Here is a 24074-nt window from a genome sequence, read left to right on the forward strand (position 1 = left end):
CTCTCTCTTCTCTTTCTCTTCTGTATACATACCTATATATACTTACTCGCTTCCGACGCAGGTTATATCTCGTTGGCGGAGAGTACAGTTACTTGATTGCCTTTCGGTTCGGCTACTTGTCCTACATAAAAGAGGCAAACTCGTTAGTCGCCGAGCATATAGTCCGCCTCGACTGATTATGTACGTGTGCGCCTGGGCAACGTCTCGTTCTTGTTTGTCGACAGGTTCGTAAAAGTAATTGGAATCTCCGAATCTTCTTGTGGGTAAATTTCGGACGAGGAAAAGCAGATTTTTTTTTGCTCGAAATTTCAAACGGAAGGTCGCGTTTATGAAAATGATACCCGCGCTCGTGAATTATTCAAGAAGCGACTTGTTTTTTCCGACATACAGAGGCTGCATGAATGTTTCATGGAATTGTATGGTATTTTTACCGCGTGAACGTTTCGAACAAAAAAATGTAATAGCAGGTTCGTCTTCCGCGGTTTACCGGAAAAAGTTGTAGGTGGAAAGTTATCTCCAACTTTTGATCGGCTCTATACGCCGTTATAATCTCGTACGTTTTTATATTTCTTCATCTGCAGTTTACATTGCTACAAACGGTTATGATGCCACTTTTCTCTCGCTGTTCGAGCCTATTTTTTCACTGTATAGCGTGTTGGATGTTTCGTTCATTTATCTTCATTTTTTTCCTGTGCTCCTTTTTTACACCTCCAAGTGTTCACTCATACTTCTCTCATTATATTCCTTTTGTTGTCGCGTTGCTTCTTTCATCCTCGTCTTCAACTTTTGCTCCGTCTCTCCCATGATTCCTCAACGCCGCTTTATGCGTTTCGCTCCAACATTGTTCGAAACTCCACGAACCGTCTTATTCTTCTTTCGTTGCATTTATAAAAATTCGACGTCGAGAAATTTTCCAAGATATGCAGAAAAGCTCGTCTCGAAAATTCAGCCTTGATCCATAGTAACCAACGTGTTCTCATTTCTCATCTGCGCTTACTCGCTGTCCGTTCGATTTCCGCCACGTTTCATCACTTCGTCATTTATATTCTCTCTTTCTCAACTCATTTGCCCCTTTCTTCGTCGTCTATATACATAATGTGCCGAATCTCACTTTGGTGAAGCATTGTCGTCATTTTTAATCCCTGTCCATCCGGAGCTTTTCTTCCATACGAGAATCTCGTTTACTCCACAGCTGTTCCAATATACTATCCCTTTTTTTCTCGCGTTTACGATCATCGTACCTTCAGCCGGTCTTTTACTGGCGATGGCATTTCTCGTTTGTCCCATACGTCGGTCATCGCTGTATATACGCGCACTTTTCCATTTACGGCGAGACCAGTGTGATTACTGGTCTCTTTATATATCCCAGCGCGGCTTTCGAGACGCACACACACAGTGCTAGCAGTTCATTTTTGACGAGCATTTTTCCTAGTAAAGTGCCCTTTGCCGTCGGTCTATATACCGACTACTTTATATATCTCTGGCTCTTCCGTCAGCCTCTTGTATTTATCTCGAGCTTTTTGCCCTGTTCATCTTAACTTGTCCAGTTTCACTTTAGCGCTCTCTGCCCTTTGTGTTTTTTGCCGTACATACACGCACACACAGAAAGCGAGAGACGAGTCTGACGTTTTTTAACTAATTTCGCCTTAACTTTTTCAACTCGCGAGAGAGCTTTTCTCCGAAAAAGCTCGCCCTTTATTATCTCGGCCAACTTTATTTCTCAAATCTTCCTTTGTTGCGAGCTCGAGAATTTTATGCAGGTAAACGAGATCCAGCTAATTCTGTTGAACAACATTAAAATCCGCTTATATTCATATCCGACGCGGAAGAAGCAGAAGAAGTGGAGAAGAAAAAGGCCGAAAACAGATTCCTTTGTATGCTCCGACGAGCGAGGCAAGGGAGAGAGAGAGAAAAAATTCGCGATGCAAACAGCGCATAATATACGAGCTCGAAAACTGCAGAAGTATAAGGTCGAAGCTCGCACACACACACGCGCGCACACAATGCTAACGAGCCTTGCATTTTGAAATTTCGAGGGAGCTTTCGAGAAGAGTCGGGCAAATATCCGGTTCTTATAAGCCAGCCGTATACACGCAGTTCTACTTTCTCTCTTTTCCGTCTAGTCCAGTCTCTCTCCCGCTTATTCTCTGCATTCTCCGGACCATTGACGGCCCAGCTGCTAGACCCTCGTTGAAAATCGTCTCTCAGCTTTAAGGGCCACAACACATCTTCGCGCAGCTGGATACACACACACACACACACACACACACACACTGCGAGAAGCTGCTCTCGAGGAGAGAACGAAGGAAAAACCCTGAATTTTTCAGACTGCCGAGTTATTCCGAGTTGTTTCGCTTCCGCGGGTGAGAAGCTCGTGCGCAAACATTCTACCGCCGACGCTGTGTGTGTGTGTCTCCGATGAATGGAGAGAAAGAGGCGGAGAGCGACATAGAGAGAATTTATATAGATAGCGCACGCTAGGAGGAAAATGAGAGAGAGAGAGAGAGAGAAGGTGAAGGTATAGATATAGAGGCCTTCCCTCTCGTAAGGTGGTGAATGGACGGCTTGTTATACAAGAAGCCGAATGCAGCTACTCGCGCGCCGAAAGCTCGGGCTATAGAGGAGACGTGAGGAGGAAAGAACGAGAGTCTTTCGTTTTCCCTTTGAAAGAGCTTCGTGTTCCCTTGCTCCAACTGTATATATGTATACGCGCTTTCCTCATCTCCGTATATAAGCTCGCTAGGATTTTCCTTCTCGCACACAGCGAATAATGCAAGCTCGACCACGTATACAGGTGCGACGACGGAAAAAGCCGGCAGAGTTATACTGAACGATATTTATAACCATATACTGTATAAAAATGGAGACACTCGTTGGGGGCTGCTCTTCCTCCCTCGCTTTTTTTATCGGAGAGAAGAAAAAAAAATTTCGTCATTACGCGCGCATCTTTACAGCGGGATCCTTAAAATATATATATATATACAGGGGTGAGCGCGTTTTTATGCGATTTCGAGACATATTCCCTTACGCGCACGTGCGCGGCTGGTCCTCTCGACTCGCGAGAGCAAACGATCCTGTGTATATATATGTATATACATCTTATTCTCGTCTTTTTTTACGAGCCCGGAGAGAGTTTCCGACGAGTAACTCCTCCTTCTTGAGAAAGTAATCAAATCGGTTGTAAAGGAGCACTATAAATTATGAAGTACCTGTATATACACGCACACACGCGTAGAGAGAGTAAGGCCGATTATGCCAATGAAAAACGGTTCTGCGTATTATACACGTGTACAGTATACATGCATGTAAGCTTGTTTTATTGTCAAGCTCGCCGCGTATACCGAGCCTACTCCAAGCCGACTCTCGAGCTTTTTCAATAATTCCGCCGCAACAAGCGCACCGAGTCGAGGAAAAGCTTTATTATATATACTCGTCGATATAGCTCGCTGTATTTTTCTTCGCTCCCTTTCTCTCCCTCTCGCTGTGATATTACGACGTCGACGGCTAAAGGGCAAATTCACGTAGCAGCTCGCGGTTCGCTCGCGATTCCAATATTCGCTGATATAATTAGCGCCGATTAAGCCACGCACGCGTATATACGTATGTATAACCATCGACGCGTGCGCGAGCGCAGATATTGCGAGTGAGAGAGGGAGAATCGCGAGGCGGAAAAGTGCGGCGCGCGTTCGTGACTGGGCTAATTATATTCGATTGGCACACTGCCGCAGTTTGTTATTTAATTGCATCTCTGACATAAACTGACGAGGAGTTTCAAACTCTAATCGATCACGCGTTATTCGAGCTGTTCCTGGCTATTATATTCACGCGCGAGTGCAACGCAGAGAGAGAGAGAGAGAGAGAGGGAATTGTCGTCGAAGTGCGGATCTCGCGCGCTACATTGTTTCGTCCGCCGAGTCAATTAGCGTGATTAAAGTTTCAGTACCTTTTGAGAGGGTTTCGCGTGAGTGGGATGATGCTGCATTTTTTCTGCTCTCTCGTGCGCTGTATGTCCGAGAATATTAGAGCTGATGTGTGATATTTTTAGCGCAATACGTGAAGGGGATTGCATTTGCAATATGTTTTTCATAAAGAGGCTTGGAAACGAGCTTGAGCTTTTCAGACAGTTATTTTACCAGGCGAATTCGTTTACGAAAATCCCATAAATTTATTTATAACTCCGTCGGAAACCACACTCGTAACTATATACCGCCACCGAGTTCCCCAGCCCGCAAACCACCGAAAAATTATTCAACCACGGCTAAAGTTGGCGCGAAAGTTTGAAAAACAAAGATAAATCTGGCGCTCTAGCTCTCGGCGAAGAAAATCCCATCCGCCATCATCGGCACACAGACTGCGAGCTTGCGAACATTAAAATGTAGAAGCGCTGGTGAGGGTGGGAAAATTATTAACGATCCAAGAGAGCTGCGTCTCGTATAGCCGAAGTAAAGTTGAAAAGCCGAAAGTCGCGCGCTCTCGACGATAAACTTGCGCGCGGCCGAGTAGTATTCTCCCTCTCATATATTATTTATGTCCGATAAGTCACCGCGAGCTGCGGCGGCGAGGTGCAGAACAATCTGACGTACGTAACCAGTCCAGGATTCCCGAACCTCATCGATCAGGCCATGAATTGTTCAGTACTCGTCAAGAAGATCGAGCAGCAAGTCAGCCAGCTGAGAATCGACTTCCTGCACTTCAACATTGTAAGCTTTACGTTTATTCTCACACGTGGTGTATATGCTTTCACGGTGACGTAGAAGCGTGTGCTCTGCATGGCCTTATCAAACTTTATAGATTATTTGCGATATTATAGTTTAGTTTGTGTGTGATAGAGTTGCTTACAAAAACGTAACACACTCGTAATCCGCAAGCTCTTAATAAGACGAAGAAAGAAATGAAACGCAATCCAGATTGCATAAAATCCAGGCGCGCGCATCTTCACTAGAGAGAAGTTAATACGCGGCAATTTCGGAGCAAATATTAGCCGAGAGAGGGTAATATCATCGCACAGGGATATTCAGCCGAGCTTATACGTAATAACGCGTTAATATAAACCGGCAGCTAGCAATATTTTTTTCTAACAATCCGCGCGAGCGCGTGTATACGCGTATGTATACGTCGTGAAAGTTTAAGGAGGCAATCGAGCAAAGTTTATTCACGCGAACCCTCGCGGCGCCCTATGAATTATAGAGAGCGGAGCAGCGCGTAATTCCAGCTAAAAGGGGATACAATGCTCCGCTCCCTATATATAGTCGAGCCTCGCTCGCTCGCTTCGTATCCCCTCAAAGCTGCCTCTCTCTCTACTCCTCTTTCTTCGACTATTATTGCCGTATGACAATAAGACTCGCGCTAAGGTTACGGCTGAACTCTGTACTACACTGCTCTGCTGCTTGCCGTTTGGAAAAATTATAATAGAAGGAGGCCATTGCTGCGCTTCTCTCGTTCTCGCGTGTAATTTTTTTCTTCCTATTCGCTACAATTCCGACGAGAGTTATATCGGATGCTGTGCAGCCAATTGTTGCATGTGTAAAGTAGCTCGGGTTCATTCGGGATTTTATAGTTCGAATTAATGAGCTGCTGTTCTTGCGCTTCTTCTTTTTTTTCAGGGACAACCTAACAGGAGGACCGGCGTTTGCGACGATGACGTTATGCTGGTAATGTTTTTATCATCATTTTTAATGCTACAATATTTGGCAATACGTGTATCATGATTATAGTTTGTGTTGAATTATGCTTTTCTACGTTTCGCGAGAGATTATTCAAGTTCGCGATTTCACCGATAATGGAAGCTTCATATTTTCAATTGATTTTTCTTGCTCTTACCTTTAATATCTTGAAAGCCATCCGTAAGAAGAGTAGGGAAAAGGATCATGTAGGAGTTATCATCAGATAAAAAGAAAAGAAGCGAGAGAGAGAGAGAGGAGTGGCTTATTAGATTGAAATCCATCCATTCGTTGCTGGGATATTCAATACAAAGATAGTAGATATATGTCGGTTTCTATTTTTATAGATATGGCTAATTTTCACTTTGTCATTATTATTCATCGTAGAAATGGGTAAATTAATTTACATCCGTGTAATGACTGTGCGATACAAATCTAAAATTCCACATTTTCACCGCGACGACGCGGAAAAGCTAACAGAGAATGCTCAATTACACGAATTCGTCAAAAATAACCAAATTTCCGCAGCATGTGTACAAGCCCGGCGATCCCTCATATAAAGCGGGAATATTAAATTTCTGGAATATTTGCAGGTGAGATCCGGCGAGAAGACCTTTCAGCTCTGCGGATGGAATAGCGGTCAGCACAGTAAGTATACCTACGATTCCTCGGGATTAGGGTTAGCGGTCTAAATTGAAATTGCCGCATAGCCTCTATCTCCCTCTACGCCTATCTCGTGCTCTCTGCTCTCGGTATAACCCATAAGGATTACACGATCTAATGATTAGACGAATGCGTTTATCGCATTCAATGCCTCTATACTCCCACACGCGTATATACAGGTATAGCTGCGCATAGACGCCGTAGCTCGGCGCGCGGTTATCGGGTACTAATTTTCCAAGGCGCCTTGTTCCCCTCCAATAAGGAATCGCTTATCGATGCTCGCCTCATTGTTCGCCTTAACCTCGTGCACAGTATTAAACTACACTCAGAATCCTTTTTCGAAAATCGAGCCTTCCCCATCAATATGAGCAGCGATAAATTCGAGGCTTACGAAGCATACGAGCCCTTGAGATTGATAAAATATACCATAAGCTTGGGTGCATGAGCGAAAGGAAAACTGTTTGCAGTTTACGTGGACATTGGCGAAGAGCCGGTGACCATAAACTTCCGGCTGCCGGGCAATCTGACGTCTCGTATGTGGGAGATGCGCGTCGTTCAGCTGGGCTTCGAGCAGCGCGCACCAGCCGGTTGTCTTCAGTACCTCCAGGCGGCCAATGGCACGCTCAAGACCCTCAACTATCTTCCGAACGGACGTTACCTCGCCAACCACGACTACCTCATCTGCATTCGACAGGAGTACGGCATGTGCAGCGTCGCTTACGCCCCCTGCACGGAGGATTCTTTCAGGATCGGAGGACCCAACGCCAGGATCAGGAATATCACGACTGTGCAGAGCCCCGACGAGGTGGACGATGGGTCGGGCAGTGCACCCGAAAGCTCGGGGCTGAGCTTGACCAGGTGCAAGGATCGGGTGCTCATTCCCTGCGACTTCGAGGAGTTCATTACGGTGAGATTTTTAAGCCATACGTTAGGTTTATGTGCTTCTGTAGCCGTTTAATCGAATCGTTGAAAAACTTGCCGGCTGATATTGAAAGCTCCCTAATGTGTTCGATCGAAGAAATTTCCCGAACTTGAGAAAATTCTTCGGTCGGATCAAAGCACGTTTTTCGATATTGAAGCAAGTTTACTCTGTAGCACGTTAATAAACCGATCGGGTGACAACAACAGGCTTCCGATATTATAGCAGCTCTCGGGTGTTGTTAGCTCAAGAGCTTTCGGCGAAGTAGACAGCTCAATTCAAGCACGAAGATACAAATCTCAGAAGCCCCCGAACTCGGGTCGCGACTCGGCGACTTTTTTAATTACTTACTTGGCTGAATTGCCCGGGAGAAAAAATCGATAATCCTCGAGTCTCTCAACTTTTCGTACAAGCTTCGGAACGATCGAAACTTCATAGCGCTTTAATGACGTTTCTGGCCTTCAAAATCCCTTGGATATTCCATTCACTTTTTTTTAATGCACATTATACAGAGAACGAAAAATAAAGCTGCTCTCGAATCGATAATCCCCGGCGGTGATCCATCACGCGAATACTATACTTTTTCGAATCGCCGTTTTCGCCGCTCAAATCTGAATACATCGAAGCTGGAAATTGATATTCCACAGCGCGGCCGAGAAGCAGGCTTCGCGGAAAATCGAATCAAGCCAAAGAGGCTTATACGAGAGAGCTAGCTCGCTTCCTGCTAATAAGCAAAGATTAATTATCGAATAAACCGCGGAACCGATTGTTTCACTTTTTCTCCACTATACTGCTCGCTCTTCGATTATTGGCCCAAAACAGACGTCATAACGTCCGACTGCAGAGGGGATTTTTCTCTCGCCGTGTCGAGTCAAGGTGCCAATACGGCTTTGCTCCGCCGTGAAATTAAAGCTGGCTTATTTCGACGTCCATGTGTGGAACCGATTCAGTTTTTTTCCACACAACCGATGTTTGCTTCTTGTAACTAAGAAATACGTAGAGAATTTTGCACTCGGTAAAAGTTAAATTACGAGTAAATGTTTGAAGCGCGTTCGGATGATGTCGAAGGATCAGCGAAGTTACAGACACCTAAGGCAAACTTGAAACTAGCGTAGGTCGCGAATATTTGCGCTTTCCTTTCACGTGTAACCATCTCGTACAGGAAATTTATTCTCGCGACTGTACGATTATCAGCGACGACGACGTAAGTATGCGTTTGCAGGGAAAGCGATACAGCTTCAATTCAGCCGAGAGTACAAGAGAATAATCGTCGTATTAATGTTTCAACAAACTTCTCTCTCTGTCTGTCGAGCCAAAACGTCTGGAGTTAAACGACATAGTTCAGAGGGCGCCGACTCGATTAAGAAGCAAATCAACTCGAGTGGAAATTAGAAAAATAAGCCGGAGCGAAGAAAACGCGCTTCATACAAATGCATCATCCCTCTCTCTCCGCTTCTCTGCACACATAGACTCTCGAAGCGAATCGGCTTTCGCCTCCTCAAAGCGAAATTGGAATTCCTCTAAACGTCTCGGCGGACGACTCGCTGTGTACTACACACACACACACACGCACACACACAGACACACAAATCTGCTAAGACAAGTAGTAGTCTGCGTCTCTCTCTCTCTCTCTCTCTCTCTCTCTCGGAAGGGGATGACTCTTTGAAATTCGGCGCAGCCCGCCGAGTTAAGCCGAATTCCAACAGGTCAATTTAGTATAAAGGAGGGCTGGCATTAGTCGCGTATACCTATATACACACATCTACCATACAGCCTCTCATCGCAGCTTCCCTTGCACGTTTTCAGCCTGGCAACGACGGCGCCGGGATCTGCGACCTTGAGCACTGCGGGACGACGTTCTGCGGTAGTTCCGGCGGCACCTCCACGGCCACGACTACCGAGTCGTCGGAACCAACAACAGCAGCGACGGCTGCGGCGGCAGCAGGCTCGGGTTGTCGCGTGGAAACTTCAGCCCTGCCGTTCCACATAAGAGTAGCCTTTGGACCAGGCGAGGACACCGGTACATCGCCGGAAGACAACGTCGGCATGTGCCTGAGTTACGAACAGTTACCCTGTGTCCCTTGAATTTGATTAGACCACCGCGCGTGCTCTCTCTTGCTCTTCCTTCCTGCCCGGCATTTCTACCTCGTCTCCGCTCTTCCTCTCGACTATACTTGCCGTATAAACACAGGCTGCGGCAGCTGCTATATAGCACGGCACCCGACGCGTCTGTGTCGCGTTTATAAACATGGGCTGGTGTGTCGCGTATGTGCGATTGGAGCCGCTGTGGAGCTGCCTCCTGTATATGCGGCTGTGCGCGCACCTTAAATTAATTAAAGCAAACAGGAGGCGACGCGCGACGACGTCTCTATTTTGCTATGCCAGAATTGGGAAGAGCCAAATTACGCGCGCAGACGACGCGAGCGAAGAAAGACCGACAGTTATGTATACTCGCGAGCAAACGCGAAGGAAGAAGGACGTGTTCTAATTTCGTTTGAATAGTTTTGAAGATTTTCAGCTATGCGAGGTCGTTCTTCCTTGCGCGTTTGAATATTATTGTTTTCTTTTAAATTTTAGTTTATTTTATTTATTTTGTTAATACGTAGGGATGTGAGATGCGTTGATTGGTTGGGCAGAAAATACTGATTTGTAATTAAGCGACGAATGTTTCATGGGACGGATCGATTGATTGAAAATTACGATTAATTATCTCCTGGTATAATTTTGCGGAATCGATCCACTACTGCGCAAGTATTAATTACAGTATGCAACTCGTTGTTTAGCCTCTGTACCTATTATTTGTTGACTAATTCATTAGGCGCATTGTACAAACTGCAATTTCAAAGGGCTGGCCGACGATGATAAAGGGGCATTTGTTATTTATATGCGCATATGTTACGTACACCGATATATATCTACTCTTTGTAAATACATGTTACGTCGTCATCCATGCGAAATAAAAGTCCAACCGTGTCGAGCAACTTTAAAGAAATATTTTTGTTTGTTTTCACTCATCTCCCCGTGTTTTTACATCATTTACATTGTACAAATACACGCCCTGTCGCATTTCAGCTCGGCTGATCCCTTTTTATTTACCATACGGAGATAAGGCAAGTGAATTTTTTTCACGTTCCAGCCAATACACACCAATACTGTTTTCATTTTATTTTGAAGCCGCGCGAAGACGAAGGAGTAAAACAGCGGCGCCGGCAGCAGGAAACGTGCCAAGTCCTCTCACGGCGCTACTCCGACTGAGAGCTAATATAAGAATTTTTATCGTTAACTTTACTTAGACTTCATTCCTCGGAAAATCATCCGCGTTTCTCCGTCTCCGCATAAAAAGAGGCGATAAATTGGAAAAGTTTCACGCGCGCGAGCGCATTGGTTGCTTCTCAGCGTGAAAAAAAAAGGAGTTCTATATCTACTGCATAAACTGAACGTGAAATTATTCACTGCTACCCTGTATACGTATATATTCGAAGGGCGAGGAGAGAAACGATTTTTCTTTCACAATAGCTCGCAGTAGGCTATTATCGTTATAACGCCTTTTCTCGCGCGATTTTTAAAAGGGCCCGTGAAACAAACACTTTCCAAGTGGCCCTTGCACAAAAGGCTTAATGCAACTGTGAGTAGAGCACTCAAATTCTTGGCAGAGAGAGAGAGAGAGAGAGAGAGAGAGAGAGAGAGGAAACGCGACGCAATCACGAAAATACTTCCTTCAGCATGAACGCCTATTCCCTGTTGTTCAAATCTCTTGTCGCACCGTACAAGTGCTTCTTTCTACTCGCAGTAACTTTATATGTGTCGGTATAGTTTTACGCGGGGAAAAAAAATTGCTAGACTATACCGGAGTCCGGAACTCGTTGAAAAATTTAGCCGGTGATGTGTAGAGCGTCGTTGAGCTTTGTTCGCGAAACTGTTACAGTTCTCTTTGTTGGCCTTTTTTCAGGCAATTCTATACTATTTTCGTGAAATTCATTGTTTTATTGGATTGTTTCGTTCGACTGTGTGGAGATAACGTCAGCATAGGCTATTAAATAATGATTATATACTCGTTATAATGAAAATAGATGGAGATATCCTTGTCCTCGTCTCCGGCGATTCGGCAGCTACTCAGTGTTAATAACTTTGCATCATTTATAAATCTAGATCTTATCGGGTCATTTCCTTGATTGCATTACGCCACTCCTCCCCTCTTTCTCTCTTTATCGCCTGGATCAAATTCACGCCTCGGTGAAATTCCATTAGACGAGTATTTCCTTTCCTATTTACCTATTCTCTCGCTCTATATTTCTGCCGCACGAAAATTCGAGTGCGAAAAGTTGAATTCGTCATCACGTGTACACCGAAATAAAAGTCCATCGCGACAGCGTGACACGATACATCGCGGTTAATTCGCTACATTCGATATAACGTCTCGCAGCGAGTCACTCGGTCGAAAATGTTTTTGGCGCTTCTCGAGCAAGCGTCAACGAGCAATTAACGTCATTGGATAGGAATCTACGAGGCTGTATAAGGTTTCCGAGTTCTTTATACTGGCACAAAATGAATCTTCGCCAAGTTCAAAGTAGGTCTCTCGGAACGACCTGTTGTGTCGGATCGCGTGTTCGACGCCGCTTGCAGACTTCCGTATACATATATACATATAGTCGCGAACTAGCTACACGTATTTATTGCCGGTAATTCCTGAAGTTGATCGTATCGAGTGAGAGTGTCAGGGTAGAGAGAGAAAGAGAAGAAAAAAGTAAGCGAGTATAGCGAGCTTAGTAGAGGAGAAAATAAGCGACTGCTGCTGGTGGAGAATTTTTCAGTAGTCGATAAGCTTTCGTGCCAAGGAACTGCCGAACTTGCTCTTGCTTTGTGGGAGACTCGCTGCTTGCCACCTGATATGCCTCGTTATATTCACACGCCTGATTAATCTTTTCCAGCTGTGTGTGTATTGGAATGATTAAAAAGTAGTTAGCCCCTTGTGCTCTATAAGATAATTCTAGTTTTGGGGATGAGTGAACGTTTTTAAATTGCAGCCAATAAAACAATAGTTTCAGTGCATAATTTGCACGAGGAAATCATTTCGTTGAAGTGGAATTCAATCAAATTTTCACAGTATTTTAGAGGAGAGAGTTTCAACCGGGTCACACTAGTGTATAGCACATGCCACGTATATAGATTTAAACTTTTGATTACAATTAGAAACTAAACTCTAAATAGTTTCGTCTGGACACCTCACATACTCTCTCTCCCTCTCTCCCTCTCTCTCTCTCTCTCTCTCTCTCTCTCTCTCTCTCTCTCTCTCTCTAACCAGATGAATAAAATGAAATCAAAACTTTCAACAAGTTCACGCTGCGAATAGTAAGATTTATTGATTAGTCGAAAATAATAGAAAGAAAATATCTCTGTTTATAACTAAAATGGCAAAAAATCATATATGGATGAAGGAGTATGAATAAACAGTCAGAGCTTTCAAAGAGTCAAATAGTTTTATTTACAAACCAGCTAGCTTATCGTGAACGCAGCGCTCAGCTCATCGTACAATATATATATATATATACGTATTAGTTCATTTCTTTTATAATTATTAATTGTGAAAATCAGCAACGATTCGTATATTTATATTTATGTTACTTCGTAATCATAAGTTATATATAATGCGCATTATAATGAAACTCGTAAGTATACAATACAATATAATCTCATAATAGATACAAATATAATTTTTACAATGAATAATAATAATAATATTAATAATCAACGATGATGATAGGTAATGATATTTTCTCATGTTTTTTTTTCACGTGCAACTGATAATCTTGTATGTATGTATGCATGTTTTTTTTTTAATTCATTGATGGTTCTAGCGACGATTTTTTTCTCCGTTTTGTTTTTTACAATTATTATAATAATTCTCATAATAACAGGCGGCGCGGCGACAACGATTCGTTGACGTGTGTCCGCGCCTTTAATCACAATGATATAATGACTTAACGCGTCTCTCGGATATCTTCCATCGATGCGGTGTATTATATCGGCAATACGCAGAGATTCAATGACAATCAATGGCATTATCAGTTTAATATTATACGACGGCGATGTCGGTATGTGTGCGTGGTGGAAAAAACGCATCGATGTATACATTAAAACGCGCGCAGTTCATCGTATAATATAACGAAACGAGAGCTTTTTCTTCAATACAATATAAGGTATAATATCGTTAACCCGAGCGAATAATCGGAGAAATCGGAGTATGATAATATCGTATATAATAATCAGTAAAATCGGTATAATATCTAGCCCTCTTACGGCCATTTCCGTGTGTGTAGTATATATAATAACGTTACGCTTGTGTCTTTGTGTTCGTGCGTGCGTGTGTGTGTGTACGTCGTCGTATAACGACGCGAGCGATAAGATACTCTCTGGATCCAGCTCGTGGTGGTCCGAAATTCTTGGGCTACTGCGTACAAGCCCTTACATTGTATACGTATAAGTCAACGTGTGAGAGAAAGTCGTTATTCAGCTAGAGCTACATTATTTCGATCGCTGCGCTGTACGTGTGTGTGTGGAATAATCTGTCCTTTCTTGTACACGTGTGTGTGTGTGTTGAAAGTGAAAGGAAGCGATGTATACAGGGGTGAGAGGGTTGAGGAAAAGGCGTTTGTAAAAGGGTACAAAGAGACTTTCCGCGCGCGCTTTTTCGGCAACGATAAGATGGGGTTCAGCGATTTTGGTGCGTCGACTGTCGCTGAACTTCCTGTATTTCATATATATATATATATATATATATATATATATATATATATATATATATATATATATATAAAGGGGGTGACGCAATGGCCAACTGCTGCCCTGATCATCTCACAAACGGAGGGGTAGGCCTTTCGATGTGCTTTTTTCTTCTTATTGCGTTTTCCCTCTCGATCATTGTTCGCTTGTGCTATATCTGTGTGTATTGCTTGTACGTGAACCTTTTTGGTCTGCGAAGATCGAATAACGAATGGAAAAAAGGAGTTGGAGAAGTTTACAACGATCATGTAACAAAAAACACCGACTATCGATCCCGCGTCGTGTTTTAATTTTATACACCAATGAAAAATCGTTTTGCACACGTGAGACGATCGCACGCGTTATACAACGATAATAATCTCGCCTCGGTTTTTTTTCATCTCGTGTGTTACGTTTTCTACCGAAATAATCAGGAGCAGTCATCTCATTGGCCTCCAGCCCCCGCCTCGTGTTCCCTCGTGTGTGTCGCTTATTTTCTTCTATATAATATGTAAGCCTTAATACGTGTATGAAAAAAAAACGTGACTGTGTGTGTGTAGAGGGAAAAATACGTATAACCCTTCTCTACTATTATCGTTAAACTGGGCGCGCATTGTACAGCTCGGTTTTTCATTAAGATTCAGCCCCACTTTTTACCCGACGCGTGTATGCGTTCATCGTGCCGACGCAGCTTTCTCTATCTCGTCTCTCTCTCTCTCTCTCTCCGTGTGTGTGCTTACATATTATTTTATTACGATATCTAGCGTACTTTATAATATATATTAAATACGTGACTTTTTGTTACTCGATTTTCCTCTCGTATATGCGTGCTGTGCCGCGGATATGCTTTGTAATTTTTTGTGTATATGCGAAGTTGTCCCCCTTTTTCGTTCGCACTTCTATTACTTTCTCTCGCCTCACCAGCTCCTTATCACTTTTTTTTTTTAATTTTATTATATTTGTTTTATACATATCTCTAAAATTCGCTGAAAAGGAACGAACCATTTGTTTGTTTGTTGGTCTGCTTTATGCGTGTGTGTGTGTGTGTGTGTGTGTGTGTGGTACGTCTCTCCAGCTATAGGTCGATATAATACTCGCGCGTCCGGAAATTTGTCGCAAAGTGGTCGTCGTTTTGTTCATAAAAAAATAGAAAAAAACCCGGAAAATTACAAAAACGATCGCGACTCGCTCATCCGTCGCTTTCATTACACATATGTAATTTATTTTATAATACGGGGTATATAATTTTCATATACTTAATATATATATAATTTATTCCTCCCACAGTAGAGCACTGGATCTGCCTATTTCCCTATCATATATAATATCAGACCCGATTACGCGGCAAGTGTATATCTCTAATACGTAAGAGAGGTACGTTAGTCATCTACGCTATGTATTACGCTAGATATATCTATATATGCCATGCACGGCTATTACTTGCACCACCTGCAATCCATACTCGTTATGCTTCTTCATGTGTGTGTGTATGTGTATATATATATATATATATATATATATATATATATATATATATATACATACACACACATGAAGAAGATACACATACACACACACATATATATATATATATATATATATATATATATATATATATATATATATATGTGTGTGTGTGTATGTAAAACACTCGGTATCGACAGATGAAAAAGGCAGTAAATCACTTGAATCGGCAGACTGCCGCTGATGTGTGCATATGTGTATGTGCGAATTCGCTCTTCCACGACTGAGTAAATGCGATTACGTTCGAACGAAGCAACTATCCGCTTCTTTCTCCTCTTTTTTGTCACCCGAAAGCTCCGCGAAAGCTCCTCGCGCATTCAAGAACCCGAATAAGAGCTTGCGATTATGTGTGTGGGTATGTGTCGATCAAAGCTACGACTCACACACTCGAAGTATATGGATCGTCGGTGTGTGTGCATATCTGAAATTCGAGCCAGAAGAGAGAGAGAGAGAGAGAGAGAGAGAGAGAGAGAGAGAGAGAGAGAGAGAGAGAGAGAAAGCTCAGCATCGGGCTCTACTTCTACATGAGAATCCTCGTCTCTCGGGCTCACGCGCGCTTGAGAAGAAAAAGAGCTTCGCGCCGAGGGTAATTAACTAGCCTCCTCGAAACCTAAGCCGCAGCTTTTTCTTCGTCTTCTCAGCTGCGGTGGAAGTTTCTTCGAGCGATTTTGGCGTGAAACCGAATTCGGATGTATGGCGGGAAAAATTGATGTGTAAGTTCGATCGAAGAAATTCCGAGAAAGAGTGTGTTTCATACTTTATTATACACTCGACGATCGCGTGCGCGCCGACGGTACAAAAACGAGGATCTAGATGTCTCGGGAGGGAAATTCATGCGCGTTGTAGGTCGGGCTTGGGGAAAACTCGATAAGACTGTGTGTGTGTGTGTGTGTGTATTGGTGTGTGAATTTGTTCGTGTCAGTAAGAGATCGCATTGATTAATCGATTAGAAAAAGCACGTGGTATTGCAGCGCGCGCCAAGTGCGTGAAAATCGGACTATTATTGTATATAGGTACTTATCTATAATATCCCACAGGAAACTACGATCGATGCGAGTGAGTTTCTTTTTTTTTACTTATTCGCCAGTTTATTTTCTCATACTTTGTGCACCTCGTTGTGTGATATCATCAGCCTCACTCCCGCGACTTTGTAATGAGTAATCAGTATTTATTATATAAGGTAAAGGTCCCGCGTGTTGCATGAGTAGCGTTCGGTGTTGTTATTATTAGATTATTATTACTTTTTTTTTTAATTTGAATTTTACTTTTTTATCGTTTACTTCTTTTACAAGGTATAACATTTTATTATTAGTTTTTTCTTCATTACATCTGTGTGTATCTGTACGTGTGTCTGTGAGTGTGAGCTACTCAAAGATATAATATATTTGTATAATTGTTATTCTCCGCTCTTCTCACCTCAATCGTTACTCTATTTATTTATTCATATATTATAATTAAATTTTTGAGTCGTACATAATATTAATTATCGTAAAAGGAAAAATGTTGATATACATATAAACTAGTGAAAACTTTAACATGAAACCCTTAAATTCGTAAAAAAATCTACATAATTTACAAGTACTGTAAAAAAGGCGCTCTAGGAGATCCATTCAAACGATATCGCGTCGCGTATATCATATAGCATGTGAAACTCTTTCTCTCTGCTCGCTCGTTGTAATAATCGTGGTCGTCGCATATATCTATACATAGAAAATAATTAACAGCGTATAGTCGACGCGCGTGTGATATACAATTCCTCAGCGATGATGCCCGCGAGGAAATGATACGTTAAATTTGAATAAACCTCCTGAGAATATGGAATAGATTTTATATATATATATATATATATATATATATATATATATATATATATATATATATATATATATTCATATGTATAATTATTATATATATTACCGTACGCATGAGAGAACGACGTCGTATCTTTGTCTTTCCACATGTGTTTACAATTCATCTTTCTCTCTCAGCTCTAATTTTCACTTTTCGTACTTTTTTGTGTTCCAGCGCGGTAGCGTATGGCTCTCCTATTAGTGGTCAGTAAAACGCTGAGCAGTTTCGCACTCTCGTGCGGCCGCTTATGACCCGATTGCTACTCGGCTCCGTGTGTGTGTGTGTGTGTGAGGTACCATAATAGTGAATTTGCGTGGGTGTATGTGTGCTGCCGTAAGCGTTTCGGTCCAAGCACCCAAGATTTTCTGATTTATCGAAACTGATACACACGTTAAACGCTGTGCGATTTCGCATATTTACAAATGAGCCGAATTCGTACACAGATAGGTATAAGAAGAAGAAAATTAAAGCGTCGTTGCACACGCGCTGCAGGCTGGCCGATATAGAGCGCGAGATATGACCCAAATTAAATGTGCTATTTTCGCGAAGTGCCTGCCTGCCCTTTTTTTAACGTTATATACACGCGCGCTCTCGGACGAGTGAAAAATTCGTTTGGAAAAAATCCAGCCGGGCCTGAATAGACACTGATGTATGCATATACTTATTGCGCGCCTCTCTCTCTCTCTCTCTCTCTCTCTCTCATCATTCTTCGCTCCGCGAGCCCGTTATATACATGCGTGAAAACGCTATATCGCTGAGCCTATTCCATCAACGGAAAGAAAAATGACGCTCCAATTTTCTCCCTCTTTTTCCGTTTCAGAAAGAAGAAAAAAAAACAAACTGCGCGTGTGTGCTCGTTATCAACGTCATCGTTCGTATAAACGTAAGGCGAGCTCTTATCTCGATCAAGCGACGACTTTTCTTTCTCCTCGCATGCGCCGCACGATCAGACCGAATTTCCTCCTCAACATCCTTCTCGGGATTTTAATTTACACTCGCCCTCGTCACGCACATGCAGCACTGCTTGGACTCGCGCGCGCGCGCGCGTGTGTGTGTGTGTGGGTGTGTGGGTGTGGGTGTGATAGGGGATACGAGCGAGCGATACGAGTAAATAAGAGACTCCCCGGGAAAATCGGAGCCTGGCACTGATTGCCTCGCGCGCGAGCGACGACGACGGCAGCCTTGATATCGTATATTAGACGCGCGACGCCGAGGTGGAGTCGATGCGCCGCGCTCCTCTATATAGTGGAGTATTATATTATACACGTACACCTGTAACGACTATAGCGTATGCATATATGTACAGCTCGCGATCGACTACGGCATATAGGTGCGCGCGCGCGTGTGTGTGTAGGCTAATCCATAAAGCTCTCGCGACTGCGTTTATCATATACTGCATTATATAATATACGGGATATGTATGTATGTGAATGTGTGTGGAAAACTCTGTAGCCCCGGCTCTGCGTCTCGTATAATATATTCCTTCTTTTCGATTGACTGGCGCGTATACAGACGAAAATAGCTCAGCTCGTGCGTGTCTCGCGCGGAAAATTCTATATACAGCAGCTAGTGCGCGATGCAAAGAGAGAGAGAGAGAGAGAGAGAGAGAGAGAGAGAGAGAGAGAGAGAGAGAGAGAGAGAGAGAGAGAGAGCGAGAATAGATAGAGTCTCTACGTTATATGCCAAAGGGGGAAGAAAGAAGCATTTCTTCGTACGACTCGCCGAGGGAGCAATTCCCTCTCTCTCTCTCTCTCTCTCTCTCTCTCTCTCTCTCTCTAAGTGCTTGTACCGCTCGCTATACACGCGCTCTAGATTTCAGATTCGAGCGAGAAAATTTGAAGAATTTTCGATTTCCCGCCAGCTTGCGCCCCTCCGCTCTTTCGTCAAAGCTCTACACAAGCCCGGTGAGTTGTGCATATCGCGCAGTTTTTACGCTCGAGAGGATTTTCGCCGAGATTTTTTTTCATCCTCTCTCGCGGCCCACCCTGGGGATTCGCGTATCTGGATTTGTCGTCGCGAGCGCGGGGATGTTTCAAAGTGTGTGTTGAGAGGGCTGAAGAAGGATGATATGCGAGCGAGAGAGCTGTCGCGGGATTGTTTTTCGAGAGAACTGATCGCGATCGATCGCGTTTTGGGATGGTGTCGAAGTTCGACAAGTCGAGTGTGGTAAGAACCGAAGTAGTTATACTTAAGTTGTTCTACCGTCCTTAAGCCTACATCCAAATAATTTCAAAAGACTTCAATCCACTTAAATGTATAGCTTGAAAGCAACACAATTAAGCAGTTTTAGCACGAACGGTCCTATAGTAGTAGGCCCAATCAAGCAATTTTGTCGTGGATAGAACACTGCTATGGATATAATATGCAGTCTTCGCGTTGATATAGATAGAGGGAGCCGGGAAAGCTCCTATGCGCCACCTATTGTCGACAGCCAGGTACTAGGTAGCAGACTAGTCGAATTGCCGGTGACGAGGCTAATGCAAAACTGTTCTGTTTTAACACTACTACTCATGGCTTGAAGAGAGAATATAAGGGTCTGAGAAATTCATACCCCGTTGCAGAAATGAAAGATAAAGACTTTAAAGCTTCTTTAAAAATCCGTAATTTCTTTCCGAAGTACATTCATCCTCCTTTTTCTTTCCCGAAACTTCGAGTGAGAAAATCCACTCGCAGATTCAACAAGGCTAAGTCGAGCTTTCAAAGCTGAATATTCCAACTTTCGAATAAATATTCAAAATTTGAACGAAAGCTCGAGAAAAGCTCTCCGCAATCAAACCGATCATTTCGTACGGATGATACACTGATATTTCATCGAAACCGAATACCACCAATCAATTCGAGTACCGTCAGTTCAAAAAGCTCCGCGAATCGTTAACAACAGTATACCCCATCGATGTAATCGAAAGCTCGAGTGTTTGGCGACTCTCGTTGAGAAATCTCGCATTTAATAAGCAATCCCGCGCCTCGTTCTGCCTCGAGGGTAAAAAGAGCAAACAAAACTCGCGCACAAAAGCTCTCGGAAAATCAAGTGACCGAAAGAGCGAAAATATAGTCCATCAGCCGCACCACAAAGCCTCGAAACTCCTATAAAGAACTCTCCGCTGCTGTGTACGCTCGAATACTTAAAAATCGCAAAAAGCAGCAGCTGAGAGAGAAAAAAGCGATATGACTCAGACGCTTGCGCGAGCGCGAAGCCGCAGACCGCTTCTCTCGTGACCTCGGAGCTTGCGAGCGTGCAACAAGCGTTTGGGGGATTGGCTTAAACTCGGGCGCGTCTTCTCTCGCTGCGCTGCGATGTGAAAAAAGGTGAAAAACGTGTATACGTGCGCGGCAGCACGTGCGGATTTTCCGGAGAAAGACGTGCGCGTGGCCAACTTTTCCTTACGCTGATGTATATAGCTACGACCTCTTTGTTACTCTCGGATTTCGAGACGTTGCGGGAGTTCTCGAGCTTTCGGCGTTGCGGTGATTTATACTGGCGGTGATTAGCGGGAAATTTGATTTCGGAGCAGTAAGGATCTCGCCGAGCTGTGAAAAGTGTAGAAGATTACGATCTACAACGTAAGAGTATTCAGGGATAATTCGAATCGACGCAGCTCAGCGTTGCAAATTGAATTGTGACGACGAGGTGTTCTGAATTTTCAACGGTACGTGTATACAACACCTCCTGACCTCGTTTCATACTGCCGGACAACACACTCGCTCTCGCGGTATACATGGATAATGGAAACAGACGGATAAGTCTCGCACGCGTCTCTGTGTTATACTATAAAGAGGATCAGCCGACGCGCGTCCAAGTTCATCACTCATCCCGGCCCAAACATGCACCTGCGAACGTCGTTTCTAAAACTACGTGCGCGCGAGCAAATCAGCCTCTATATACTACACTTTTTATATATACCCTATACGTATATGATATGAGATTTCTCCGTTATTTTATTTATTTTTTTTTTTATAATACACAACCCGCGCGCGATCGTCGATTAATTCGGGGCTATTAGTCATGTGCGACCGTCGCGGTATAACCTCAGATCCGCACACAGTCTTGTCGGTTTTATATATATACCGTCTCCGTGATATACACACATAAGCGCGTTTCGCCGCTGCAGTATATATTCATACCGCACACTCGTATACGAAAGATGCGCCGAAGGCTTGATAGTAGGGGGGGGGGGGGGCGAGAGAGAGAAAGAGAGAGAGAGAGAGCCGCCCGGATTATGCGTAATAATATCGAAAAAGGCGACTGTGGGGGGGAGTGCGAGGATGAGAAAGAGCCGCTTGTTATTGGTCCCGACGATATGGAGGGTATATATTCGTATAATGTGTCTCTGCGTGTGTGTGTTCGCTATATGTATACATGTATGCGAGTGCGTCGAGTATGTATACGATATCAGAGAAGGGGACCGCCGCGTGTTAAGGAAAGTCCTCTCGGCGTCGCGCGACCTATATTTATGCGTATATAGTATATCGTACATGTGTGCTCGCGGCTTTCCACCATTAGGCAAATTAATTCGAGACGACGCGAGGAGTGATCCGAGTCGGAATAAATATGAGGGGGAAAATCGATAACCGCATCTTGCAAGAGCCGCGACCGCACAATGGAATTCCGATCACCGCAAAGCTCGCCGGCGGAGGGATGAATTTTTCCGGGGGTGGAAAAAGCTCGCGATTTCTTCGCACGTGCGCATCCGGTATATGAATCGAATTCCGGCTCGACTTTTCGTCGCAGAGTCTCGAAACTTTCTGATTGGCCGCGAGCTTTTTCGAATGCACTTGTCGCTATATCACGGGAGTCTCTGATCTTCCGCGCACTGCTCGCTCTTGTGTGTTGTTAGTGTAGAAAAAAAAAAGATCTACGAATAACTACATACTATGAGGAACCACACGAGCGACAAGCTGTGCTCTCGAGCGCGGCGTCGACGAGGTGAGGAACAAAGCATTTCGCCGACTCGTCCGTTCGCCACAGTATATCGAACGGCCGAGTCGGCCGCGTATACGATATCTGCTAATTTTACAAGATTCTTTCCCACCTGGCCGACGTCGCCGAGCACAGCTCGATGCTCGCGCTCGAGTTCCTTATCTCTACGAGTAACATACTTATAGTACACAGACGCGCATATAGAGTTTGGAGCTCGAGGGACGATTCGCGCCTCCGCACAGCGAGTCCAGTCTCTCTCCTAGTCCGTCTGGCCGTCGTCCTCGCAAAAGGTGGTCGCGTTGCTGGCCTGCCCCCGCGTGTAAACGCACACACTCAAGTCCGTCATCGTCGGAGACACGGCTACGTGTGTGGACGACACACTGATTAGCCCATGCCCGACGCTGACTTGGTCCCGTTGGTCCGCAGATTCGTGTTCTTGCGGTCCTCGTCTGTAACAGGATGGACAAGATATTGTTGACTGTTAGCTCGTGTGTGATTTATTGCCTGTGTCGATGACAAGCCCCCCTCTCTCTCTCTCTCTCTCTCTCTCTCTGAGTGCGAAAAACTCGATTCTCTCCCCGCAAGCTCGATCCCGTCCGCGCATGCGCGCGCTGGCAATTACCCGCTTGAAAAGCTCGTCTTCTTCTCCCCCTCGCGCGCTTGCACAGACGAGCTACTCGTCCGTTTCGATCCGTCTCTTTCTCTCCCTAGAGAGTGAGAGGCTCGTTTTCCCGAAAATGCCCCGGCATAAATATTCAGGTGACAGATATGGCTCGAGAGAAGCTTTCTCTCTCCCTCGCGCTATCTCGTCCCGAGAGTTGATTCCGAGCCCGGCCGGTCAAGTAGATAAAGCCTGAGCTGCAGCCTGTGTGTGCACGTGTACACGGCCGAGCTATTTTTGGCTCGTTATATACAGGGCGCCTCACGAGCCGACGCCCTCCCCCACGCGGTTGAAGTACTGATTTTTCATTGCCTTCGCGCACACAGCGAGAATGAGAGAGCTTGCGGTTGAGTGAGAGACAGAGAGAGAGAGAACGTGTTTTCGAGGGCCGTTGAAGATGGGTATATAGTGCATATTTATATGCGTATTGCACGCTTGCGCTTATATATATATATTATATTCCGTTGTGTGTTTAGTGGATCGTGTGCTTGTGCAATATAGATGGACAATGAAGTTTACAGCCGGCATGCGATACTTAATATTCAATATTCATGGGCGTGGATTTTTTGTACAATATGTAGTCTCCCACGTATGCATAATAACGATCATTTGGACCATATCAATATATATATATATATATATATATATATATATATATATATATATATATATATATATATATATATATATATATATATATATATATATATATATATATCTGTGCCACGTGTATCATATAAGAGTATAATATTTTCACATCAGGTGCGTCTCAGAAGTGGGATGATAGTTGTATGTACAGTTTGCCCCGGCGTGAAGAACGTGTCGCAAAAGTTTTGCAGCGAAAATCATAAAGTTCCGCCGGACGCGTTGCGCAATCTTTGTAACAGCTGTATCTCAGGTCGAACGACATGCAAACTCGTTATGTTCGCTGAAAAAGTTGAACCGGCTGAAACGATCATACGACGATATTTACAAGTGAACGTACAGATATAAGAGGGAAGAAGTCACTCTCGTGAACGTGTGCGGTGCAGCAACGCTTAAAATAGTCATGTATTTACAGTTGTAGAAAAGAAAAGCAGTGCCAAGTCCTCGTTGCGGGACAATTAAGAATTAACGTAG

At 43.9% G+C, this 24074-nt stretch overlaps 2 protein-coding genes across 7 annotated transcripts in view; one reads left to right on the plus strand and one right to left on the minus strand.

Moving 5' to 3' along the window:
• The window catches only part of LOC100120444, a 25275-nt gene extending 15041 nt beyond the window's left edge, over window positions 1-10234 (plus strand). For both annotated transcript variants that reach the window (XM_008218708.3, XM_008218711.3), the window contains 5 exons: window positions 4540-4700; window positions 5604-5651; window positions 6254-6308; window positions 6791-7230; window positions 9049-10234. In XM_008218708.3, coding sequence (XP_008216930.1) covers window positions 4540-4700; window positions 5604-5651; window positions 6254-6308; window positions 6791-7230; window positions 9049-9327 — 983 coding nt within the window. In that variant the 3' untranslated portion in view covers window positions 9328-10234. The remainder of the gene's footprint in view (window positions 1-4539; window positions 4701-5603; window positions 5652-6253; window positions 6309-6790; window positions 7231-9048) is intronic.
• The window catches only part of LOC100120416 (potassium voltage-gated channel protein Shaw), a 46656-nt gene that overhangs the window by 4880 nt on the left and 17702 nt on the right, over window positions 1-24074 (minus strand). For 3 of the 5 annotated variants that reach the window (XR_004227946.1, XM_008219044.3, XM_016989521.2), the window contains one exon: window positions 18045-22743. Coding sequence is in view for 1 of the 5 variants with exons in the window: in XM_008219044.3 (XP_008217266.1) it covers window positions 22679-22743 (65 nt within the window). In the remaining 4 variants the exon portion in view is untranslated. Of the gene's footprint in view, window positions 1-32; window positions 122-18044; window positions 22744-24074 lie in introns of those variants that run through there. The other 2 variants (XR_004227944.1, XR_004227945.1) reach the window with 2 other exon arrangements.

The sequence above is a fragment of the Nasonia vitripennis genome, chromosome 5 (genome assembly GCF_009193385.2).
Source record: "Nasonia vitripennis strain AsymCx chromosome 5, Nvit_psr_1.1, whole genome shotgun sequence".
NCBI classification, from domain to species: Eukaryota; Metazoa; Arthropoda; class Insecta; order Hymenoptera; family Pteromalidae; genus Nasonia; species Nasonia vitripennis.